Below are 25155 nucleotides of genomic sequence, written 5' to 3' on the forward strand. Positions count from 1 at the left end.
TCCGAATTGTCTTGGATTCAGTATATCATTATCCTCCAGATGTTTTATCCATCTATTTTTTAAAACTTTTTCGCAGATTGTAGCTACTGTGCTTGTGAGGAAAATTGGTCTGTAATTTGTTGGGTCATCCTTATTTCTTCCGTTATAAATTGGTACGATATCAGCATTTTTCCAGTCTTCTTACATTTTTCTTTCTTTGAGCGAGCAACATATTATGTTGTATATTTTGTCTACTAGTTCTTTCACGATCACGATCACGATCACGAATCCCTTAACCCTCCGGGGTCGTAGGGGCACTGCATCGATGAACAATTCACCAGTGACCTCCATCTTTCACGGTCGTGGGCAAGGGCCTGGATCTCTGCAAAGTTCTTCCCTGTCCATTCCGTGATATTGTCTACCCACTTCTTCCTCTGCCTGCCTCGTCTCCTCTTCCCCTGAACTGTCCCTTTGCAATGAGTTGCAGTCTTCCTCCGTTTTTACCTTCTTTAGTATCTTTGCATCATCTGCAAAGAAATTCATATAACACTCTACACCTTCATCCATGTCATTAATGTATATGGCAAACATGATCGGGGCCAGTACTGATCCCTGCGGGACACCGCTTATCACTTCTTCCCAGTTTGAGAATTTATCTCTAATTACTACTCTCATTTTCCTCCCAATCAGGAAGTCTTTCATCCATTCCAATAATTTTCCTCTGATGCCACCTATTGTGTGTATGTGTGTGCGTGCGCGCGCAGGCTACCACAGAAAAATATTATCATGTAATCATTCTCGTGACCACATTAAGATAAATTAGTTTACAGTAGCTATATAATTAACTGTTTCTGTACAAACATAATATCCAGTGGTAATACTGGCATTCTCAGGTTAAAAGATTTAGAAGAAAAGGACAGAAATGAAGTTTACTGTGCATGAAGTGAATGTAATGAAATGCGTCCTGATGCGTTCGACGATGGCTTCTTGTATAGCTGATCATCCTTTGTCATTAGAATGGAAGTAATCATGTTCATTTATTACAATTTTTAAATGTTGTTCTATATTTGTGTATTTTATGCATAAGTTTCTGTAGTGTTAAGTAAATATATGAAATATGAGTTCCAAGTCAAGCAATTTTTGACAGTTTTGGACAAAGCCGAACTTGTTGACAAAGTGTCAAAAGTTGCTTAATCGACAATAGTGTAGTCTATGTAGGTTTATAGAATAGGTAAGGCTACAGCTGTTGAGGAGGGTAATATACGTTTGCCAAAACTTGTTTTGTCCCTTATTTTGTGCCATGCCAAATCAAGATAAACTGATATGTTGACAGTCTCGATTAATTTAAATCCATGTATGAGTGATAGTGTCGTCATGCAAAGCTGACTAACCTGGCTATAACTAAAAACTGAAGCATACGTATCAATTATTTGGATAATAAATGCTGAACTTTGCAATGCGTACAGATAATTCAAGAATACCAATGGAAGTTTGCAATGGGAAATTGACAAAATCATGTGATGTATTGGTTATTGATAATGAACTTGTTACGGCTGTTTACAAAGTTAATGGTTGTTTGGTTGCCGCCAGCGATTTTATTCAGTCAAGTGATATCCTTCACATAGCAAGAGAATGCAACCCATTTCAGATAACAATATAATTGCCATTCATGACTTTTGGCAGTTTCTGCCAGGGAGTTTTATTCAACCAAGGGAAAATCTTGTACAGTAAAAGTGTTTGAATTGATTATTGATTTGTCTTGAGTAACTCTTCACTCTCATTTATAAATACAGACGGGATATTTAAAGAATGCAGGGGCAATTGGGAGACAGGATTCAAAGTCTAATTATAATTGTGTACTAAAGAAATAGTTCTGCAGTACCAAAAGAAAGTTAATGTGGTACCGGAGGAAGCAAAGGGTTGTCACAAAATTGTAGACCAGTGTGAGTGTCCCCAACCAACATGATAGTAATATAGTTGCTTGACTATGAATGGATTGTAGGGAAATAAGTTATTTTCTTTTGGTGATCCCCACCTCTGACCTGTCAGCCATCTGTTCTAATAGTCCTACATGCCTATTGTTACTGTATCTAGTCTTAAATGTGGCTATTGATGGAGCAGTTACTACACACTGGGAATGAATTCATAGGGTTGATAACCCCTAGGGTAAACCAGTTCCCCTTCATCATGGTCCTCCAGTGATCAGGTTCGCTCAAGTTCATGGAGTGGCCCCTGAGGTTGTTTTTGTTCAGCAGGAAGAACCTTGTGTAGGGGATATCCTCTTAGCCTTGCAAGAGTTTGAAGGCTTCAGTCATATCATTTTTGCTCTCCTCACCTCCAGGGACTATACGCCGAGATGTAGATGGCATGACTCATAGAGGAGCTAGGTGAGGCCTGATACCAGCTCTTGTACTCTCTCGAGAGCCTGGATATTTCATTTTAAGTGAGGACCAAAATGGGATGAACCAGAGAGAGGTAGAGTGGTAACAAGATGTCCTACTCTGCTGTTCACCTTGGCTGCTATCGTTGCTGCATGGACTTAGCACTTGAGTTCATTGGTCAAAACTATTCCTAGGTCCTTTTCTTGGGTTGATTTTTCCAGCCCACTATCATTCATTTGGTAGTGAGCCTGCTGGTTACTGAGACCTATATACATGGTTTGCCATTTGTGTTAAATATAAGCAGCCACTTGCTGTTCCATTCTTCCATGCATTTATTGTCACGTTGGAGAGCCTCTGAATCTTCCTTAGTCTTCAAGGTTCTGTATATCTTTGCATCATTCACAAACAAACTGGCTGTTGACTCAAGACTATTAATGATGTTATTGATATACACCAGGAAAAAGACCGTTCCCGGGACGGAACCCTGTGGTACTCTGCTTTGCACTGTCAGCCAACCCAAACACTTCCTCCTGATGCATATCTGGTAAAATCTGTCTGTGAGAAAGCTCCTGATCCAACTCAGAACATTGCTGTCCACTTCCAAGACTCCCAGTTTGACAACAACCTCTCATGGGGAGCTCTGTTGAATGGCTTCTCACAATCAATGGTAGTTCACATCCACACAATTACTGCAATCTACAGCATTAACCAAATCATCCAGGTAACAAAACATATTGGTCAGACAGCTCCTGTTCTTTCTAAAGCTATGTTGCTGATAATTTATAAGTGCATTGTCTGTGAGGTGCTGCACAATACTTTCCCCGACAATCTTCTCCATGACTTTGGACACTATGCTGGTCAGTGACACTGATTGGTAGTTTAGTGGATTTGTCCTGCATCCTTTCTTGTATATAGGTGATATGTTGGCCTTCCTCCAGTCATGTGGTACATTGTCAGTCCTCAAGGACATGGAATTATCTGCAAGTGGGGCACAGTGATATTCTATCTGGTCATGGAGCTTTGCTGTCATTTAATTCAGAGAGCTCTTTCCTGAAGCCTTCGTTAATTATACTGATATCATGTAACTTGGCCCCTTGAAACACTTCCTTTGTCACGCTCTTTTATGAATATCATAATCATATGTATATTGTAGAAGACGGACTACAAATCCTAAAAACCCTCAGAAAAAGACCAGAGGCAGCACTCTTCTTGACTTTGTTGGGGTGGTTACTAAAAAGGTGGAGGTAACTACCTGAATGGATGGGTTTTCTGTAAGCTGAAAGATATATTACCATCAATCCTTCTAATTAAAATGTCTATGAATGAGATCTGGTAACCCACCTCCCATTCGGTTTTGAACTCAATATTAGGGAACAATTGGTTCAACTTATCCAGGAATACTTTACACCCTGTCTGTCATCTCATGCTGAGAAAATGTCATTGACATAACGGTACCAAATCATCTCAGGTGGTTTGATAGTGGTTAATAAAGTACACTTAAAGTACTCCACGTACAAGTTGGTCAAAACAGGAGATAAATTAGAACCCATACTGCAACCAAATTTCTGTCTTAAGGAATTGGTCCTGGAAAGAAAAGATGTTTGAAGAAGCACAAAGGCAAACCAAATCAATACTTCTGTTGACCGAAAATGAGAAATTGTCCTGAAATGGTTGCAGTCAGGATTCTAAAAATATGAGAACATCCTCAACATTGATGTTAGTGAAGAGTGAAGTTATATCAAGGCTACGTAACCTGTCATCCTATATTTTGACATTTTTTATTTTGGAAATGAAATCAGTGGAGGTTTTAATGTGAGAGTTGGAAAATTAGCCAACAAAAGGTGATAGAAGATCTGAGAGCCACTTGGAAAGTTCATTAAAACACTTGACTGAAAGATGTGAAGATGTTTTTTCACACAGATGCTTAAACATACTGAATGTAAATATATAACACAGGTATGGAAACAAGGTATGGTAAATGGAGTTACGAGACAGAACCCCATGAGCATAGTTCCCATCCTGCATACTACAACTAGATAAATACATATATGCATACAATCATATATCCATATTAACTGTGCCTTGGGTTTCACTGATTAAAAGCTCACAGTTCAACATTTGCTAGCAGTGGTTCATGCAGACCCCTCCACAAAGAAACATTAGACTTTTCACTTTTATTAGTGTGGGTCTAATTCTATCTCACTAGCTAGTCGGAGGAGGTGAGCAATCATCAGTTCTCAGCTGCCTGTATGTAAATGGAGGAAAAATAGTTGGTAGAAAGAGTTCTTGGGTTCAGTCTAGAGACTGAGTACCATCCCCTTGAGGGAGGGAGGTGTGTGTGTGTTTGAAGAGGGGTGGCAGGGAGGTCATTCTCTCCAATGTTTGCTTAGGAAGACCATCACATGCATGTGCTCATCATATGACTTGATTTGTATGTTGCAAGGAAGAGAAGTACCATTAGCAAAATATTTAATGTGACAACTATTTTGTATTACAAAATTTTATTGTAGAGAATTAATGTAGACTGCAGTCAGCAGGTAGCAGCTAGGTAACTTTCACTTCTGAGTTTCAGGAAAGATAACTGGCAGAGATGACAAGCAGGGGAGCTTCAGAAACTGCAAAGTTGCGAAAGCAACTAGAAGAGCAGTTGGATCGATTAGTTGCACAACTTTCTGATCTTGAGGAATGCAAGTAAGGGATATTTACATTGAACAAATTACTGTTGAGTAATAATGTTAACATCTGCCGCTATGTAATGTACAAAGCACAATTAGTTTCATATTCCTTTTCTTAAGTATGGTAAAGTGAGGTGAAATATTGTAGAAAAGGAGATAGTACGTGTTACTTTAGCATAATTAGATGTCTAATTTGGCTATTGTGAATAATTTTTGAAAAATAATAATATACAACAATATAAAATATCTCCCACTTCCCAAAGAGCAGAATTGGAGCCTGAAGAATATGAAGATGTAAAGAAGGATACACTAGAACAGTTGACAGAATTTGAGGCATCCCTAACCCGTATGGCCAGTGGTGACATGACACTGGTGGATTCCATTAATGCTATGCAGCTGGTTTGTACAGTACAGAAAATTTGTTTGAACTTTTATATGCATATATACTTGGAATAGTTTAGAGGGAGCAACACATGAATTCAGATAAAAGCATGATAATCGGAAATCAAGGATATAGTCTAAGTTCAAACTGTAAATGAATTTGAGGCTATGTATGATAGATTGGAGAGTATGAAATGGGACATAAATAAGTGTTGCTCCTTTCCTGTGTACTACGATCAGGTAAATACATACATAATATCTTTGTGAGGTTGTGTGAATTTATTAGTTATATGAAAGTGTGGGCAGCTCATTAGCACTTGTATTTATCAAGATCAGATGTTTTATTTTATATCCTTATGTAGGATATCCTCCTAGATGATACATACATACATATACCAAGGCCTTTTGCCCCTTACAAGGGAGGTAGCCAAAAAGGAAAAGGCATAAAATCATTCCCACCCATTCCATCCCTGAAAACACTCCACACCCCTCCACCCTCCCTCTTATCTTAGCACCTCCTGGATGATGGGTCATCCCTGCACTTTGTCCACTACCCTGGGTCAGAAGCAGTGTCGCCAGACACAGCACATCCACAGCAAGGCCGCTTCATTATATCGGTGACCCCCCTCTCTGTCCCCCCATGCATAAAAGGAGAAGACGGGGAGAAATCCCTTCGGGCTGCATCAAATTTTGCTCACACATACTACCTCACCCCCCATCCCCCCGCCCATTCCATCTCATGCATCACAACATCATCCATATACAACCATTCTCCATTCACCCCTGTCTTCTGTCCTCTCCTGTCCTTCCTCAACAGACATTCCCCTCTTCCCCAAAGCCCCTTCACTCCATCCATCCACCTCATCCTAGGACGTCCCCTCATGTTCACTCCCTCCACATTTGCCTTCCATACCTCTTTTACTAGTCTTTCTTCACTCATTCTTTCCATGTGTCCAAACCATCCTAATACTCTTTCATCAACCCTATCTCCCAACTCCCTTTCCACCCCCATTCTTCTCCGCACCTCCTCATTTCTCACTCTATCTAGCCTAGTAACCCCCATCATACTTCTCAGACACCTCATCTCAAACACATTCAAACTCCTTCTCTCTTCCTTTCTTATGTTCCATGTTTCTGCCCCATACAGTGCTGTTGGCACAATCACTCCTTCATATAGTCTCCTCTTAGCATCCATTCCCAAATGTCTATTCCTCATTACACTTTTCAATCCAAGGCATTTACTCACCTCTCTCAATCTACATTCTACCTCCACCTTCACTCCACCTTTTCCTGCCACATTTGCACCCAAGTATCTAAAACTATCCACTTCCTCCAGTTGCTCTCCCTTAACCCCTTCCATACGGTGCCGCACACGTAGGCGTCATGGGGAGCGAGTGTATTCGCGAGGCTGCCATATCGGCGTCTTGATTATATTTATTGTAGTCGCCCCTCCATAATGACATTCTTTCTAATTCTTTTGTAATCGCATTTTCTATGGTTATCAAAATTCACGGGTGAAGAGAGAACGATCGATATAAGCGGTGACTATATTTTATGATGCGAGTATTATTACGACACGTCGTACGGCTGGCATTGGCTGCTGCCACCGAGATCTAAGTCCATGACGCCTACGTGTGCGGCACCGTATGGAAGGGGTTAATGCTCACTTCCAGTCTACTGCCACTTTCACCCCTTGTACATCTCATCACCTTACTTTTACCCACATTTATCTTTAGCTTTCTTCTATCACATACTCTCCCAAACTCTGTCACCAACTTCCTCAGTCCCTCCTCTGATCCTGCCACAAGTGCAGTGTCATCAGCAAACAACAGCTGGCTCACCTCCCACTTTTCTCCATTTTCTTTAACCATCTCCAATCCCTGACCCACTACCCTTGCATTTACCTCTCGCAGATGATGCTACTAATTTTTCCCTATCATGGCAAATGAGCCTCACATAGAAATTAACCCTGATGACAGTTACTGAATTGCTTCAAATTAAGTAGTGTAAGTAGAAATAGTTGTTGTTGTTGTTGTTGTTGTTGTTGTTTAATAACTTTCAGAACATTTGAAGAACCCTGTACTGCAGGGATCAGTATTGGCAACCATAATGTTCTTGATTAATGTAAATGACATGATGGAAGGAATGGCAAGTTACAGACAGGTATGGGAAGATGAGGGGAAGGAAATACAGGACTCTGGAAGAGCCTTTATTAGGTGAGTAACACACCATTCACCCAATATAAATTTGTCTTTTACAAGAGTTAGTATTATGATCTACTGGTGGTTTGATTGGCCCACAAGTCTACTAATTGCCAACTTTGCCACAAGGAATGGCAGCATTTCTCTGTCATATGACAGAACCCAGCAGACACCATTAGGTGAAATTGACTAGTGGATTTAGGGCCTGTCAAATTGCAAACAGGTCAATACACCAACTTTTGAGAAAAACAGTCCAAACCAATTGAATGGTGTGCCATTCACCTAATATAGGTAAGACTATTTTCTATATTGTATAGGTATTGTATATGTATGTATAGTATATTGTATAGATTCACATCTTACTGAATGGGTGCCACAAGATGAGAAACATGCAAAAGGGAAACCAGACAGAAGGTAGAGAAAAGTTTGCAGGAGTGACATTACAGAGGTTGGCACAATTGTATGAGTCATAGAATGAAATGAAAGAGGCCTTTGGTCTGCAGTGGACTCAAAATGGCTGATTGATTGATAGATAGGGGGGCCCATTACTGTGTCTCCACCTTATTTTAGGAGAGTGGGAGAAATTGCTGGTTGTCAGCTCACCTTAAGTGAAAAGTTGAAGTTGATAGAGATTGACCTTGGGCTTAATTCAGAGACTGAGTATTAGCCCCTCAACACCTGATAGAGATGAGGTGGGCAATTGGTTTTGAAGAGAGGTGGTAGGGAGATTATTTTTTGACATCTATTTTGTAGGACCACCACTTGCAGGTACTTGACTGTTTCCTGATGTATTGAATAACAATGATGATTGTTGCCTCAAGTTTGGCTGATGGGAAACATGCAGCCCCACATTGGCTGGCAATGGTACTTAGGCCCTTTCATAGATATCTCCTGAAAGCAGTAGGAAGAAGGGAGTTATGGTTTGTTGGCTTTCTGTATGTAAAAAGGTGGATGAAATACAGTTCAACTTGATAGAGAAAGATTTTGGGCCCAGATGGAAGTGAGGGAGTTGATGGATTTCAAAAAGGGACAGCTGGGATATGATTCTTTCCATATCCATCTAGTGGGATCACCAGAGGCAAGTATCAGTCATTAGTCCCTGATTTATTCAATGGTAAGTGAAGCATTTACAAAAGCAAAAGAAGAGAAGGACCTGGGAGTCTTGTCAGGAGTAATATGTCACTCAACTAACACAGCAAGAGAGTGATTGAGACCTGCTGTATAGACTGTTGACAAATATAAGAGTGGCTTTTCACAGTGTGGACAAGGGATGTTGAAAAAACTTAAGGAGAACCTAATCCACCCTAAATTACACTCTATATCAGTTGTGTGGTCTCACCAAAAAATAAAGAATTTAGGTAATTCAGTTGTCTCTAGTTTCTTTAAATGGAAAGCCCACAGCCTCACTGTGGCTGTCAATGGCCCTTGGTCCCTCCCACAGATCTCTCTGGAAAGAAACTTTGGATTGTTGTCTGTGTTTTATTAGTGTAGGACTTTTTCCACGTCACCAGCTGAAAAAGGTAGAAGGGAAGCAGTCACAGGTTGTCAGCTCTCTATGTGTGAAAAAGTGTAAGAAATACATTTAAAGTTGATAAGCTCACCATGTGTGAAAAAGTGTAAGAAATATATTTAAATCTGATAAGCTCACCATGTGTGAAAAGTGTAAGAAATACATTTAAAGTTGATAGGCTCACCATGTGTGAAAAGTGTAAGAAATACATTTGAAGTTGATAGATCTTAGTTCCACTCCAGGGACCAAGTGTCAGCCCCTCAGGGCTCACCTCACCTCACCTCACCTCACCTCACCTCCTGATGGAGGTGAGGTGAGGGAACTTACGGGTTTTGAGAATGTTTAGTTTCACTACCTTGCGGGACCACCACATGGAGGTACTATTTATTGGTCCCAAAAATTTAAGTAGGATTGATAGAATACAAAGATCAGCAACCTGACTGATCCCAGCCCACTGGATGTACGAGAAGATTCCCACGTTGGGATGCCAGATGTGAGGATGTGTAGGGAAGAGATGTGGGCCTGGCTGGAAAACAGATACTGGATGGGAGAACAGGTTTATTGAATGGATATGCATGGGCCATGGGACAGTGGTTTATAGTTAAAAGTTGAGTCCCTGAGAAGAGAAGACTGATCAGTTTTGTGGTGGGCTCACTCTCGCATCAGTATTTAATTCCTATATTTGTGACATATATGAGACACTTTAATTTTCTTCCTCTTTGACACAGGCAATTCAGGCTGCAATATCAGAAGCTTTTCATACCCCTGAGGTTATCCAAATGTTTGCCAAGAAACAGCCAGACCAGCTTAGGGAAAAATTGTCTCAAATTGAAAGAGATTTCAAGATCGGAAAATTAACTTCAAATGCATACCAGCAACAAAAGGTGATGATTTTATAATATTCCTTGAAAATATATTACTTCTGATTTTCTTATTTTATGTAAGACTTCTCAACTCATGGTGCAATTTCAAGGCAGTTATACATTTATTGCTATGCTATTACAACTGCAGAATGACATTTATTTCCAGGTTTCTCTTAAACTAGCCCATGTGGTCAGTAAGATGGTTAGTATTTATTAAGCAAGGTCAGTAAAGTCATTAAAGATACTTGTAGGAAGAGGAGAGTAGTTGCCAGTTGTCAGCTCTGTGTGAAAAAGTGTAAGAAATACAGCTGAAGTTAATAGAGATCTTAAATCCTGTCTGGAGACAGAGTGCCAACCCTCAAGACTGCACCTACTGATGGAGGTGAGGGGGTTAAATGAGAAAGAAAAGGAGTATAAGAAGCTGAGAGAGGAGTAGGAGGAAGTGAAGGATTTAGATGCAACTAAAGAAAATGTGCTGTTTAAAAAAAAAAGTTTTTATAAAAAAAAAAAGACTTGACCAAAAAAAAAACATGGATATTTTTGTGTTTTTTTTCCAGGCCTATAGACCATGATTTATTTGTGCATACCTTATTGTATATCCTATTTTATGTTTATGTTTAACCATTCATGACAAGGAAATTTGGAGTGTTTAATCTTTGAAGATTATACTAAGAGTAAATTTTGTAAGGTAGCCATATTGGCCCATATACAGTATCTACACTTGTTGCAGCATCTGAGTCCTGACTAAAAAGGTCAATTACTTGTTTATTTTTATACTGTGTCTGATGTCTCTTTGGATAAGGTAGATACGCATATGTGGAGGGATGAATCAAGTACTTACACCTGTTTTCATATACTTGATATTTAATATCTGAACAAATTTGGTTTTGTAAAAAAAACTCATAAAGAAAAAATAACTTGCGATTATTATTATTATTATTATTATATATATATATATATATATATATATATATATAATGTATGTATATATATATATATATATATATATTTTTTTTTTTTTTTTTTTTTTTAAACACTAGTGAAGGATAGAGTAGAACTAGGAGTGGAAGAGGAATGGGGATGGTTCAAGGAGGAAGTCATAAGGTGTGCAAAGATGGTGTGTGGAACAAGGAGGATGGTAGGAAATAGAAGGAAGGGTAGTGAGTGGTGGGATGATGAAGCAGTGAAGGTTGTAGAAGAGAAGAAATGAGCTTTCATAGATTAGTTACAAAATAGGATGAGAGAATCATATGAGAGGTACAAAGAAAAGAGAAGAGAAGTAAAGCATAAGATAAAGGAGTTAAAGATGAAAGATGTGAAATGGGGTAAGAGTATGACAGAAAATTTTGGAAGGAAATTGAGAGAGGAAGAGAAGGCAAATCAAGTAGAAAAGAAAAGGTAAAAGGTGTATCCCACCCACTGTCACTGGCATTTAAACAGTTTGCTCTAAGCCCCTCTCTACTTTCTGTCCTTTTCCCCTTTCTCCACCTATCCCCCACTCTCAACTTTCCTTCCACCAAAAAAGGACCTGATATTCCCCCACTCTCTCCCCTAAAAACATGGACATCCAAAACTCTCTCTACTCCTTCCCTGGATACCATTACATAGTCCATTAATGCATTATCAACCACCCTTCCATCCACCCTTTCCCATATGTATGCTTGACTTTCTTTCTAAACACTGTGTTAGCTATCATCAACTCTCTAAACATATCACCATTAACTATGATTTTCACCTGGAATTCCAGACTTTCCAACAACTCTATCTATTGGCTCATCCCTACTCTAGCATTGAGATCTCCCAATACCACTACATTGACATTCCCAAGAACATGAACATCCAGAACTCTTCCTATCCTTCCTCTGGATACCATTATATAGTCCATTAATGCATCAACCACCTTTCCATGCACCACCCTTTCCCATATATAATTATGCTTAACTCTCTTCTTAAACACTGTTTTTGCTATCATCAACTCCCTTTATAAACGCATCTCCAACATCAACTCTCCACTATAACTTTTACTCTAAAATTCCTTACTACTTCATATATTAGTTCATACCCTACTCTAGCATTGAGATCTAATATAAAATTTACATTCCTCCCAAAACTAAACATTCATTTAAATCTATCCAAAAAAAGTCTCCCTTTCCCATACACTCTTCTCACTGTCAGGTCCATATGTGCTTACAAAAACATCTCCCATCCCAGTTTCACCTTCACCCACATTAACCTTGAGGAAACTTCCTTCACTCCACCACAATTTCCTATCTCATCATTTACCAGCAGAGACCTCCCTTCCCTCCCTCACCCCTTCCTCACTCCTGACACACTCTCCATACTCCCAAACTCAAAATCACCCCTACTTTTCAACCTTGTTTCACTTGATGATTTTTGCTTAAAGCCCTCTTCACCCTCTCCATCCATTTCATCCTTGGTTGCCCCCTCATATTCACTCCATCCACCTCTACTTTCCACACCTCTTTTACTAATCTTTCTCTTCTCATTCTTTCCATGTGTCCAAACCATAATAGTACTCTTTTATGAGCCCTATCTACCATCTCCTTAATCACCCCTCCTCCCCTCACCTCCTCATTTCTCACTCTCCAACCTTGTAACCTCTACCATACTTCTCAGACATTTCATCTAAAACAAATTTAAACTTCTCTCTGCCTTCCTTAAATTCCAAGTCTCCACCCCATACAGTCGTTGACACAATCACCCCTTCATATAATTTCCTATTTGCATCCATCCCCAGATGCCCATTTCTCATGGCACATTTTAATCCCCCAAGGCATTTACTTGCTTCTCTCAATCTACAATTGATCTCCGCTTCCACTCCCCCCTTTCCTGCATTATGCAACCCCAAGTACCTAAAGCTATCCACTTCCTCCAGCCTCTCTTCTTTAAGATTTATTTCCAACTCGCTCCATTTTCTGTCTCCAGTTCCTTGGCCATTACTCTCACATTTACCTCCTGCACCACCCCATCCATGTACACAATGAACAGCCATGGCAACATGACATATCCCTGATGCAGTCCCACCTTTACCTCAAACCACTTGCTCTCTCCATTTACCATTTTAACACAGGCTTTACTATTGTAAAAACTCTTGACTGCCCTTAACAGCTTTCCCCCAATCCCATATATCTGCAATACCTCCCACAGTGCCTATCTACCCTGTCATAAACCTTCTTCAAGTCCATAAAGGCCCCAGAAACATCCTTACCGTTTCCTAAAGTTTTCTCACAGATCTGCCTTACTACCAAAATCTGATCCATGCAACCCTTACCTTTCCTAAACCCACACTGCTCCTCACCAATTACTACCTCAGTTCCTCTTCTAATCCTCTCAATTAAACCCTTTTCATAAGCCTGACAACTCAACAAAAGAACTGATGTTTTACTACTTCTGCCCTCCTATAATTTTTGGCTCAAGCTTCCTCTAAGAACTTTTATGTCTTTACTCATTGCTCTTCATTAGCATCTTACTTAATCTAAATATTTTTTAACCTTTCCTCTCATGCTAACTTCCAAGACTTGCTGATTATTTTGTTTTCCATGACTTGCAACTTGAACTTTATTCCTCTTGTGCTGACCTAACCTGCACATGCTATCAATCCAGTCTGTTACATCCAAATCCTTCCCTACAGTTATTGAGATAATTTCCCTAATATTTTGCATTTCTTGGTGTAGTTTCCATGTAGTTTCTCATCAACCAAAGAGTGACATGCATCTAGTCTTGTCAACTATCTCTGACAAGAAATTCTCCTTTTTTTGTAACTTTGACTATTCCTTCTTGGCTACCTCTTCCCTGTTGCTCAATGACTCTCTGTCTCTCCTATCCTCATTTGTTGTTGTCCTATCCTCCTTTTCCTCGATGGTGTTGAAAAGATTTTTTCTCTCGTCAATTTTTCATTTTTCCTTCTCAATGTATCAATCTCTTCTTTCTGAGTCAGGTTTGTTTCCTTTTCTTGCTCACGTTTTTGCTCCAGATCATGCAATCTATCCTTATGGGAGGAAATTAAATTTCTAAATCTTTTCAACCGTGTTAGGGTGTGTGTTTGTGTGTGCATGTATTTACCTAGTTGCATCTTACAGGAAGGGGAGCTATGCTTATGGTGTCCTGTCTTTGTATCTTGCAGTGTCTAGTTTGCTCTTAAATTCGGGTATAGTTTTTGCACACACTGTTGTTTTACCCAGTTTGTTCCAGATATCCATGTGTGGATTTTATTTTATTTTTATTTATTTATTTATTTTTTTTAGTAAGTCCTCTCTGTCAAGGAGATCTGCCTTTCATGATTCTGTAAATGGTCAGTAGGCCACCTCCTTCTCTTCTTTGTTCCAAAGTCTGTGTGTGGATTTACGTAGTTGTATTATACAGGAAGGGGAGCTATGGTCATGGTGACCCATCTTTGTATCTCACAACGTCTAGTTTGTTCTTAAATTCATGTATGGTGTTTGCACACACTATTGTTTCATCCAATTTATTCCAGACATCCACCACTCTGTGTGGAAAGCTGAAAGAAGAATAAAAAAATAGATAAAAAAAAAGCCCGCCCAACCCGCCTCTTCCCAATAGCAAGGATGATAACCAACTAACTTTTTTTATGTGGCCATAGGGTTCACAAATTTATTGGGGTACAGATGGGATTGGGAGAAAGGATGGAGCAGGTCAACTTTAAAGTGGTTTGACCATGTTATGAGGGTGGGTGAGAATAGATATCCTGGAAGGATTTGTAAATTGATAGCGCTAGGAGCAAGAGCAAGGGGTACACCAAGGAAAATGTGGTTAGGTAAGGTAAAAGAAACCATAAGAGTTTAAGTCTGGATTTGTAATAATAATTGTTTCTTCAGAGTTTCACTGAGTAGAAAACCTGCAGCCCCACTGTTGCTGGGAGTGGTCTTCAGGACCTTCCTTCTGGGAAGAAACTTTGGATTGTTGTCTGTATTGTATTAGTGTGAGACTTTTTCAATTTTGCTGGCTGAAAGTAGTAAGGGGAGGGGAGCAGTTGCCAGTTGTCAACTCTCCATTTGTGGAAAAGTGTGAGAAATACATTTGAAGTTGATAGAGAGACATCCTGAGTCTATTGCAAAGACTTGTGCCGGCCATACACTATCATGTACACCTGACAGGTATGCCTGAAAAGTTATGCCTGTCAGGTATACCTGATACCTGAGGAGCACACACACTCTTCATGCATACCTGTCAAGTTTGTCAGTTTGCCATGGATTCTCGAGAAGATGAGTTGTACTTTCTCTCCTTATTATCTCAGGCGACCTGACAACTGATCGAATTTTCATCAGTTGTCAGGTCGCCTGAGAGGCTAGTTTTTCCCGCCATACACTATCAGGTATACCTGACAGGCGTGACTGTTCAGGCGTACCTGTCAGGTGTACATTATAGTGTATGGCCGGCCTTGGTGTCAGCCCCTCAAAGCTGCACCTCCTAATGGAGGTGAGTGAGTTTACAGTTTTTTAAAATGAGCAGTTTTGTTGTGTATCATACAGACCACCAGAAGCAGGTACCTGCCATGTGTAAGAAGCAAAAATGTGGATTGATGGTTGAATGAATTAGATAAGAATGTACAGAATAAGGTAACAATGACCTGTATGATGAAGTGGATGCACATGGATGAATTTGCAGTATTGATAGGAAAGAAAAAAAGAAATGCAATTTACATGGAATTAACAGATTGAATGTGGTGGTAGTGAAAGGGGTGGTGTTCTTCTCCAGTACCTAGCAATCTTGCTTTGCACATAGTGACATGTAAGCTGTGACTTTTTTTAAGTCCATTTCTTAACAGACTATTTTTTCTTACAGGTTGAAGTACTTAGTGCCTTGCAGAAGTTAGGAGATGTTTTAGAACCACAAGAACAGTCTTTCATTAGTACTCATGCATCTGATGTGATGAAAAACTTTGTTCAAGTTGGCTCAGAAGAAGGTATGACAAAATTTGTCTCTTTTTACAGATCACGTTGAAGTTAGTAGGAAACGCACATTATTTTTTATAATGTAGATTTTTAGCTTTATATTAGTTGTGAAAGATTTTCTTTAGCTAGAGAATATTTTAAAAAGTTTGTAATACTTTGCGGTCCTATGTGATTAAGTGTATAAAATAAACTTATTTCAGTGAGATCTTGACAGAATATTGTACAAATAGATCCAAACCCAAAGGAAATAGTTACAGAATTCCACAGTTTTAATGAATTTTTAATTTCAGATCTTATCTATGGGCAATGAATAATTTTGACTATCCATAAAAATGCTGAGAAAAGTTATTTTATGTGTGTGTGTATATATATATATATATATACACATACATATACCAAAGTCTTTTTCCCCCCTTACATGGGGGGGTAGTCAAAAAGAAAAAGGCATAGAAACCACTCCCCACCCCATTCCATTTCCTATATATTCAACTCCCCTCCACCCTCTTCCCTCCTTCTTATCTTGCCACATCCTGGATGACAGGCCATCCCTGCCTCCTGTCCACTGCCCTGGGTCAGAAGCAGTGTCGCAAGACACAGCACATCCACAACAAGGCTGCTTCATAAATTTGGTGACCGCCCCTCTCCGTCCCCCCATGCAGAAAAGGAGATGACGTGGGAAATCCCTTCGGGCTGCATCAATTTTTTTTCTCATACATACTTCTTCACCCTCCATCCCCCACCCACTCCACCTCATGCATCACAGCATCATCTATACACAACCCCTCTCCATTCACCCCTATCTTCTGTATGTATATATATATATATATATATATATATATATATATATATATATATATATATATATATATATATATATGTGTGTGTGTGTGTGTTGGCAGTTGTTAAGTTGATGAGGGCAGGTAAGGCACCTGGGTTGGATGGATGTCATGCAGAAAGTTTAAAAAAGAGGTACAGAGATGGTGGACTGGCTGGTGAGATTATGTTTGTTTAAGAGACGGAAGAGTGCTGGAGGACTGGAGGAGTGCATGTATAGTTCCACTTTACAAGGTAAAAGGGGACAAGTGTTAGTTTCAGAGGGATCAGTTTGATAAATGTAGTTAGGAAGGCTTATGGGAGGGTCTTGATTGAGAGGACTAGGAGAGGAACAGAGGGAGTAATTGGTGAGGAACAGTGTGGGTTTAGAACAGGTAGGGGATGTGTGGATCAGATTTTTGTGGTAAGACTGATATGTGAGAAAGCTTTAGGAAAAGGTAAGGATGTTTTTTGGAACCAGCAGTGTTTTACCTGTACTGTGACCCTGAAATAGTGCTGTTCCCCCTATCCACTCAATTGGCAAGCATTTCCATCAGGCTTTGCCTATTAACCCCTTCCATACGGTGCCGCATACGTAGGCAGCATGAGGAGCAAGTGGATATGCGAGGCTGCCATATCGGCGTCTTGATTATATCTATTGTAGTTGCCCCTGCGTTTTGACATTCTCTATAAACTGCCCTTAATCACATTCTCTATGGTTTTCAAAATTCACGGGTGAAAGAGAGAATGATTGATATAACCGGTGACTATATTTTATGATGTGAGTATTAATACGACACGTCGTACGGCTGGCATCGGCTGCTGCCCGCGAGATTTAAGGCCCGTACTGAAGAGGTTAAAGGCAAACCTAGGAGCATTGTGTCAAGTCGCTGAACCTCTCTTATGTTCCATGTTTCTGCCCCATACAGTGCTGATGGCAGAATCACTCCATCATACAATTTCCTATTAGCATCCATTCCCAAATGCCTATTCCTCATAACACTTTTTAATCTACCAAGGCATTTACTCGCTTCTCTCAATCTACCTTCTACCTCCACTCCACCCCTTCCTGCCACATTCGCACCCAAGTATCTAAAACTATCCACTTCCTCCAGTCGCTCTCCCTTAATGCTCACTTCCAGTCTGCTGCCACTTTCACCCCTTGTACATCTCATCACCTTACTTTTACCCACATTTATCTTCAACTTTCTTCTTTCACACACTCTCCCAAACTCTGTCACCAACTTTCTCAGTCCCTCCTCTGATCTTGCTACAAGTGCAGTGTCATCCGCAAACAACAGCTGGCCTACCTCCCACTTCTCTCCATTTTCTTTAAACATTTCCAATCCCTGACCCACCACCCTTGCATTTACCTCTTGCACCACCCCATCCATGTATAAGTTGAACAGCCAGGGTGACATAACACGTCCCTAACAAAGTCCCACCTTTACCTCGAACCACTCACTCTCTCCATTTCTAATCCAGACACATGCTCTACTACTCTCGTAAAAACTCTTGACAGCTCCTAGAAGCTTTCCTCCTATCCCATATATCTACAAAACCTCCCACAGTGCCTTCTTGTCTACCCTGTCTTAAGCATTTTCCAGATCCATAAGAGCCCCCCAAAAAATCTTTACCTTTTCCTATAGCTTTCTCACATATCTGTCTTACCACAAAAATCTGATCTACGCAACCTCTACCTGTCCTAAATCCACACTGCTCCTTGCCAATCAATCCCTCTGATCCTCTCCTAATCCTCTCAATCAAGATCCTCCCATAAGCCTTCCCAACTACACTTAACAAGCTAATCCCTCTGAAACTACTACACTCACACTTGTCCCCTTTTCCCCTGTAAAATGGAACTATACAGGCACTCCTCCAGTCCTCTGGTGCTCTACCCTCTCTCCAGCAAACATTAAATAACCTCACCAGCCAGTCCACCATCACTGTACCTCCTTTTTTTTTTAGACATTCTGCATGGCATCCATCCAGACCAGGTGCGTTACCTGCTCTCATGAACTTAACAACTGCCTTCTCTTCATCTTTCCTTATTTCGCCTCCATTTTCCTCACTCATCACGGTCATTTTCTTAGCACTTCCCACTGGAACTATCTTTCCCTCCCTATCCTCCTTCACATTTAGCAACTCCCTAAAATATTCTACCCATCTTCCCCTTACTGCCTTCTCTTCCATTATCATCTCTCCATCTACACCTTTTACCTTTCCTTCTCTAATTGATTCACCTCCTCTTCCTCTCTTAATTGCAAAAAGAAAAATTAGTACTTTGGAGTAGGAGTGATTCTTATGATCTGTAGTTGCTAACTCAGTGACCTGCCAAATCCCATTATTACAAAGGATTACAAAGGCGGAGCAGGAGGGAGGAGAGGAAGGGAGGGAGACAAGAAGAGTGAGAGAGTGAGAGAGAATGAGTGTGTGTGAGGGGTTAGGAGAGGGATAAAAAAAAGAAAGGCAAATTGAAAAGGAAGAAACCATATGAATTTTGCCGAAAATCCGAAGGTGACCGATTTGGTCCAAACTTGCCTCACAGGTAGAGAGTCGGACAAAGTACAAAGGAAGGTAGACATGAACAGCCTTAGCCCAAGGGCGTAGTGGTGGCACCCCTCAAAACTTGGTCCTTTTCACCCAGTATTCACTTGTGGGCCTGTGGCACCCATACCGTATCCCTGAGTGGTGTCAAATTGGACTCCACGGCAGCCATGGACGCCTTCGACCTGTGGGTGATATGGCGGGTAAATCTGAGCAGGTGATCAAAATGACCCTAAATCCAAAAAATCTCAAAGGAGAAACCATATGAATTTTGCCGTAAATCCGAAGGTGACCGATTTGGTTCAAACTTGCCTCACAGGTAGAGAGTCGGACAAAGTACAAAGTAAGGTAGACATGAACAGCCTTAGCCCAAGGGCGTAGCAGTGGCACCCCTCCAAACTTGGTCCTTTTCACCCAGTATTCACTTGTGGGCCTGTGGCACCCATACCGTATCTCTAAGTGGTGTCAAATTGGACTCCACAGCAGCCGTGGATGCCCTCGACCTGTGGTTGATATGGTGGGTAAATCTTAGTAGTGACCAAAATGACCCAAAATCCAAAATATCTCAAAGGAGAAACAATATGAATTTTGCCCAAAATCCGAAGGTGACCGATTTGGTCCAAACTTGCCTCACAGGTAGAGATTTGGACAAAGTACAAAGGAAGGTAGACATGAACAGCCTTAGCCCAAGGGCGTGGCGGTGGCACCCCTCCAAACTTGGGCCTTTTCACCCAGTATTCACTTTTGTGCCTGTGGCTCCCATACCGTATCCCTTAAGTGGTGTTAAATTGGACTCCACGTCAGCCATGGACACCCTCGTCCTGTGGGTGATATTGCGGGTAAATCTGAGCAGGTGACCAAAATGACACAAAATCCAAAAAATCTCAAAGGAGAAACCATATGAATTTTGCCCAAAATCCGAAGGTGACCGATTTGGTCCAAACTTGCCTCACAGGTAGAGAGTCGGACAAAGTACAAAACAAGGTATACATGAACAGCCTTAGCCACAGGGCGTAGCAGTGGCACCCCTCCAAACTTTGGCCTTTTCACCCAGTATTCACCTTTGGGCCTGTGGCACCCAGCCCGTATCCCTGAGTGGTGTCAAATTGGATTCCACAGCAGCCCTCAACGCCCTCGACTTGTGGGTGATATGGTGGGTAAATGGGAGCAGGTGACCAAAATGACCCAAAATCCAAAAAATCTCAAAGGAGAAACCATATGAATTTTGCCCAAAATCCGAAGGTGACCGATTTGGTCCAAACTTGCCTGAAAGGTATAGAGTCGGACAAAGTACAAAGGATGGTAGACATGAACAGCCTTAGCCCAAAGGCGTGGCGGTGGCACCCCTCCAAACTTGGTCCTTTTCACCCAGTATTCACTTGTGGGCCTGTGGCACCCATACCGTATCACTGAGTGGTGTCAAATTGGACTCCACGGAAGCCGTGGATGCCCTCGACCTCTGGATGATATGGCGGGTAAATCTGAGCATTTCACCAAAATAACCCAAAATCCAAAAAATCTCAAAGGAGAAACCATATGAATTTTGCCCAAAATCCAAAGGTGACCGATATGGTCGAAACTTGCCTCACAGGTACAGTCGGACAAAGTACAAAGGAAGGTAGACATGAACAGCCCAAGGGCGTGGTGATGGCACCCCTCCAAACTTGGGCCTTTTCACCCAGGATTCACTTGTGGGCCTGTGGCACCCAAAACGAATCCCTAAATGGTGTCAAATTGGACTCCACGACAGCCGTGGACGCCCTCGACCTGTGGGTAATATTGCGGGTAAATTTGAGCAGGTGACCAAAATGACCCAAAATCCAAAAAATCTCAAAGGAGAAACCATATGAATTTTGCCCAAAATCCGAAGGTAATGGATTTGGTCCAAACTTGACTCACAAGTAGAGAGTCGGACATAGTACAAATCAAGGAAGACATGAACAGCCTTAGCAAAAGGGCGTGGCGGTGGCACCCCTCCAAACTTGGGCCTTTTCACCCAGTAATCACTTTTTGGCCTCTGGCACCCATACCGTATCCCTGAGGGGTGTCAAATTGGACTCCACGGCAGCCCTAGCCACCCTCGACCTGTGGATGAGATGGCGGGTAAATCGGAGCAGGTGACCAAAATGACCCAAAATCCAAAAAATCCAAAATCCGAAGGTGACCGATTTGGTCCAAACTTGCCTCACAGGTAGAGAGTTTGACAAATTAAAAAGCAAGTTAGACATGAACAGCCTTAGCCCAAGGGCGTTGCTGTGGGAACCCTCCAAACTTGGGGCTTTTCACCTAGTATTCACTTTTGGGCCTGTGGCACCCATACCGTATCCGTGAGTGGTGTCAAAGTGGACTCCACGGCAGCCGTGGACGCCCTCGACCTGTGGGTGATATGGCGGGTAAATCTGAGCATGTGACCAAAATGACCCAAAATCCAAAAAATCTCAAATTTTGCCGTAAATCCGAAGGTGACCGATTTGGTTCAAACTTGCCTGACATGTAGAGAGTCGGACAAAGTACAAAGGAAGGTAGACATGAACAGCCTTAGCCTAAGGACGTGGCGGTGACACCCCTCCAAACTTGGGCCTTTCCACCCAGTATTCACTTTTGGGCCTCTGACACCCATACCGTATCCCTGAGTGGTGTCAAATTGGACTCCACGGCTGTCCTGAACGCCTTCGACCTGTGGGTGATATGGCGGGTAAATCTGAGTAGGTGACCAACATGACCCAAAATCCAAAAAATCTCAAAGGACAAAACTATATGAATTTTGGCCAAAATCCGTACATGACCGATTTGGTCTAAACTTGCGTCACAGGTAGAGAGTCAGACACATTACAAAGCAAGGTAGACATGAACAGCCTTAGGCCAAGGGCGTTGCTGTGGTACCTCTCCAAACTTGGGCCTTTTTGCCCAGTATTCACTTGTGGGCCTGTGGCACCCATACCATATCCCAGAGTGGTGTCAAATTGGACTCCACGGCAGCCATGGACGCCCTCGACCTGTGGGTGATATGGCGGGTAAATTGGAGCATGTGACCAAAATGACCCAAAATCCAAAAAATCTCAAAGGAGAAACCATATGTATTTTACCCAAAATCCGAAGGTGACCGATTTGATCCAAACTTGCCTCACAGGTAGAGTCGGACAAAGTACAAAGGAAGGTAGACATGAACATTGATTTGAAGGTTGAACAATGTTGTGAATGAGCTCTTCATCAGTCAATACTGTGTGAACTAAAGTTTTTTTTATTATTATTATAGATTGATAATGCAGTTAGATGTACTTATTAATTTATTTTTTCCAGGAGCTGGCCAAAAAGCATTAGAAATAGCTCGTCAAGATTTACAGTAAGTGATTAGGTTATTAGCAATGGTGAGGTTTAAAGGTAATGAGAGGATGCATTTTATATGATTTTATCAATTTTGTTTACGTATTATTCATATTTTTTTTTTTTTCTATAAACCATGTTATTCCTATTTTCTGAGCATTGCATGGCTTTGGACTGATTAAAAAGGTGACAGGAGTACTTCATAGTGAATTAGATTACATATTTTTTAAACCTAAGGTTAGATGACTGCAGCTAATTATGTTTACATTGACAAATTAGCTTTTAAACCAAGATGTCAAGATAATTTTTGCATCAACTCTTGTCCGTCCATGATAATGTCTTGCCTCAGATTGTGCCTAAGGTCTGCAACTACACCATAGCCTTAAATCCAGATTTCTGATCAAAATATTTATACAATTAAATTATTCTTCATGGTACAGTAATCAGTTCTCTTATTTATGGGACAATTTGATGAGCAAATGGTTTTCATAGAGTACTAGCTGTAGTGTATTTTTTTGTGTGTGTGCAACTGCCAGCAACATCAAATATGTATATATTTTTTTCCAATTGTTGATGTACTTTGTTTTGTATACAACTGCCAGTAACATCAAATACTTATGTTTTTTGTGCAAGTGTCAAACAATTGACTGAGAGAAGATGACTAATTGGCCACTTTTCCATGACACCCATATTTAAGGAAGAGGAGACAGTACCACTCAGTAGCAGTTACAAAGTGCAGTTGCTAGCCTCATGCCACTCACAAAAGAAATACTCATAATCTACTCCTACCATACCATTCTAAAAGCCATTCACCATATCTATAGTAATTTCTTACTTTGAGCAATTTGGCTTGCTCATGATACAGACCTTGTAATACTCTAGCCATTTCTGGATGTTTTCTTGAATTGTTTATGTGGTCACACCATCCAAGAGCTTTAAATTTTGCTCCATTTCGATGGGATGGTACCTCCCTAACTCCAGTGGCCACTGAAGTTCATGCCAGTTTGATTAGCAATTTCCTATCAGTTCAGTTTTGTGATATTCCATCACAGTATCATCATAATTTGGAGACCAGATTATCAACATAATATGATTGAGCAACAAACCACTGTATGGTCAGGATAAAGACTACTTTCAAAAAACAACTCTCCACTCTACTTTTAAATTACCCTTGTGCACTATTTTTTCATCCTTTATAAGTGTGGATGGCTATGGAAAGTTGCCAAGTAGTCAATTTCACTTGGTAATTTTGTTTTTAAGCTTGCTGGAGGTATCAAGAAATGCTAAGTGTTAAATACTGGTAGTAGTTGTGCACAAAAAACAAAATGTATTAACTGTATAACCTCGTGTTTTTATGATTGATGCTCTCCCTTATATACTCTGAAATATTGAACAAGATACATTATTTATGTTCATAAGTTTGCATGATATTACTTTTTTTTTTTTATTATTGGCTATGTATCAAATATATATGATAAAGATTTTATGTAGTCTTTGATATATTTGGATTACCAAATAACATCAGAAAGCTAGTCATAATGCAAAGACTTACCCTGTATTAAGGGGTTGGTTAAGTCGAGGGCTAATTTTTGCCTTGGCTTTTCATGAAAGAAAAAGAAAAAGAGAGAGGATCCAAGTCCCCTCATTATATTATTGTAATTTTCTACAATCCAGGATATAACTGCTTATTTTTAAGTTTCTAATAATATTTTAGAGGAAACTAAAAGGAATTTGTGAAGTCTACATAGCATAAACAAGAATATTACTGGATCATTGTAATGCTTGTGCAGTTTTAGAGTCACATTTCTTGTATTGCTTATTGGTTGTAAAGTAGGGAGATAATTATAAATGTGCAAGTGTGTATTTAATTTTACCTTAACCCCTTCCATACGGTGCCGCACACGTAGGCGTCATGGACTTGGATCTCGGTGGCAGCAGCCAATGCCAGCCGTACGACGTGTCGTAATAATACTCGCATCATAAAATATAGTCACCGCTTATATCGATCGTTCTCTCTTCACCCGTGAATTTTGATAACCATAGAAAATGCGATTACAAAAGAATTAGAAAGAATGTCATTATGGAGGGGCGACTACAATAAATATAATCAAGACGCCGATATGGCAGCCTCGCGAATACACTCGCTCCCCATGACGCCTACGTGTGCGGCACCGTATGGAAGGGGTTAAGGGTGATTAGCCTTTTCAAAAATGAATGTGATTAACTTTTTATGGTCATCTTAATAAAGAATTTGTATTAATTTACTTGTTACATTAGCCTTGAGATGGGTGAAGTAGATGCAGATATTATAGTCACAACACAAACAGAGATAAATAAAACAGCCTACACTATCATGAACATATGTTTATGATACTATATTAACTCATGAGGCTTATCCATATCCCCAACAATTCAACTCGTTAGCAAACCACATACTGGCACATACTATGATAATTATTCATGTAAAAATCTTAAGCAGAAATTTATTTTGTGATAATTGTTTCATTATTATGTGCAAGATAGTTATTATCAGATAATAATCAAGATA

The 25155-nt window shown here is 40.5% G+C and overlaps 1 protein-coding gene across 3 annotated transcripts; it reads left to right on the forward strand.

The window, feature by feature from the left end:
- Positions 1–1106: 1106 nt before the first annotated feature.
- LOC143020884 (protein LZIC-like) lies at positions 1107–24773 on the forward strand. Of its 3 annotated transcripts, XR_012965947.1 has the most exons (7): positions 1107–1210; positions 4933–5051; positions 5299–5434; positions 7490–7632; positions 9856–10011; positions 15814–15934; positions 22584–24773. XR_012965947.1 is itself a non-coding variant. In XM_076177757.1 (6 exons), exons 2-6 carry the CDS (start codon positions 4951–4953, stop codon positions 22628–22630), a joined length of 561 nt encoding a protein of 186 aa, XP_076033872.1. In that variant the 5' UTR covers positions 1108–1210; positions 4933–4950; the 3' UTR covers positions 22631–24513. The 3 variants fall into 3 exon arrangements, 2 of the variants coding, with proteins under 2 accessions (XP_076033872.1, XP_076033873.1); XM_076177757.1 differs by lacking the exon at positions 7490–7632 and having other exon boundaries at positions 1108–1210; positions 22584–24513; XM_076177758.1 differs by lacking the exon at positions 7490–7632 and having other exon boundaries at positions 1157–1210; positions 4927–5051; positions 22584–24764.
- Positions 24774–25155: the final 382 nt, after the last annotated feature.

Source organism: Oratosquilla oratoria, chromosome 41 (genome assembly GCF_046742065.1).
Source record: "Oratosquilla oratoria isolate Oo_2021 chromosome 41, ASM4674206v1, whole genome shotgun sequence".
In the NCBI taxonomy this organism is placed as follows: Eukaryota; Metazoa; Arthropoda; class Malacostraca; order Stomatopoda; family Squillidae; genus Oratosquilla; species Oratosquilla oratoria.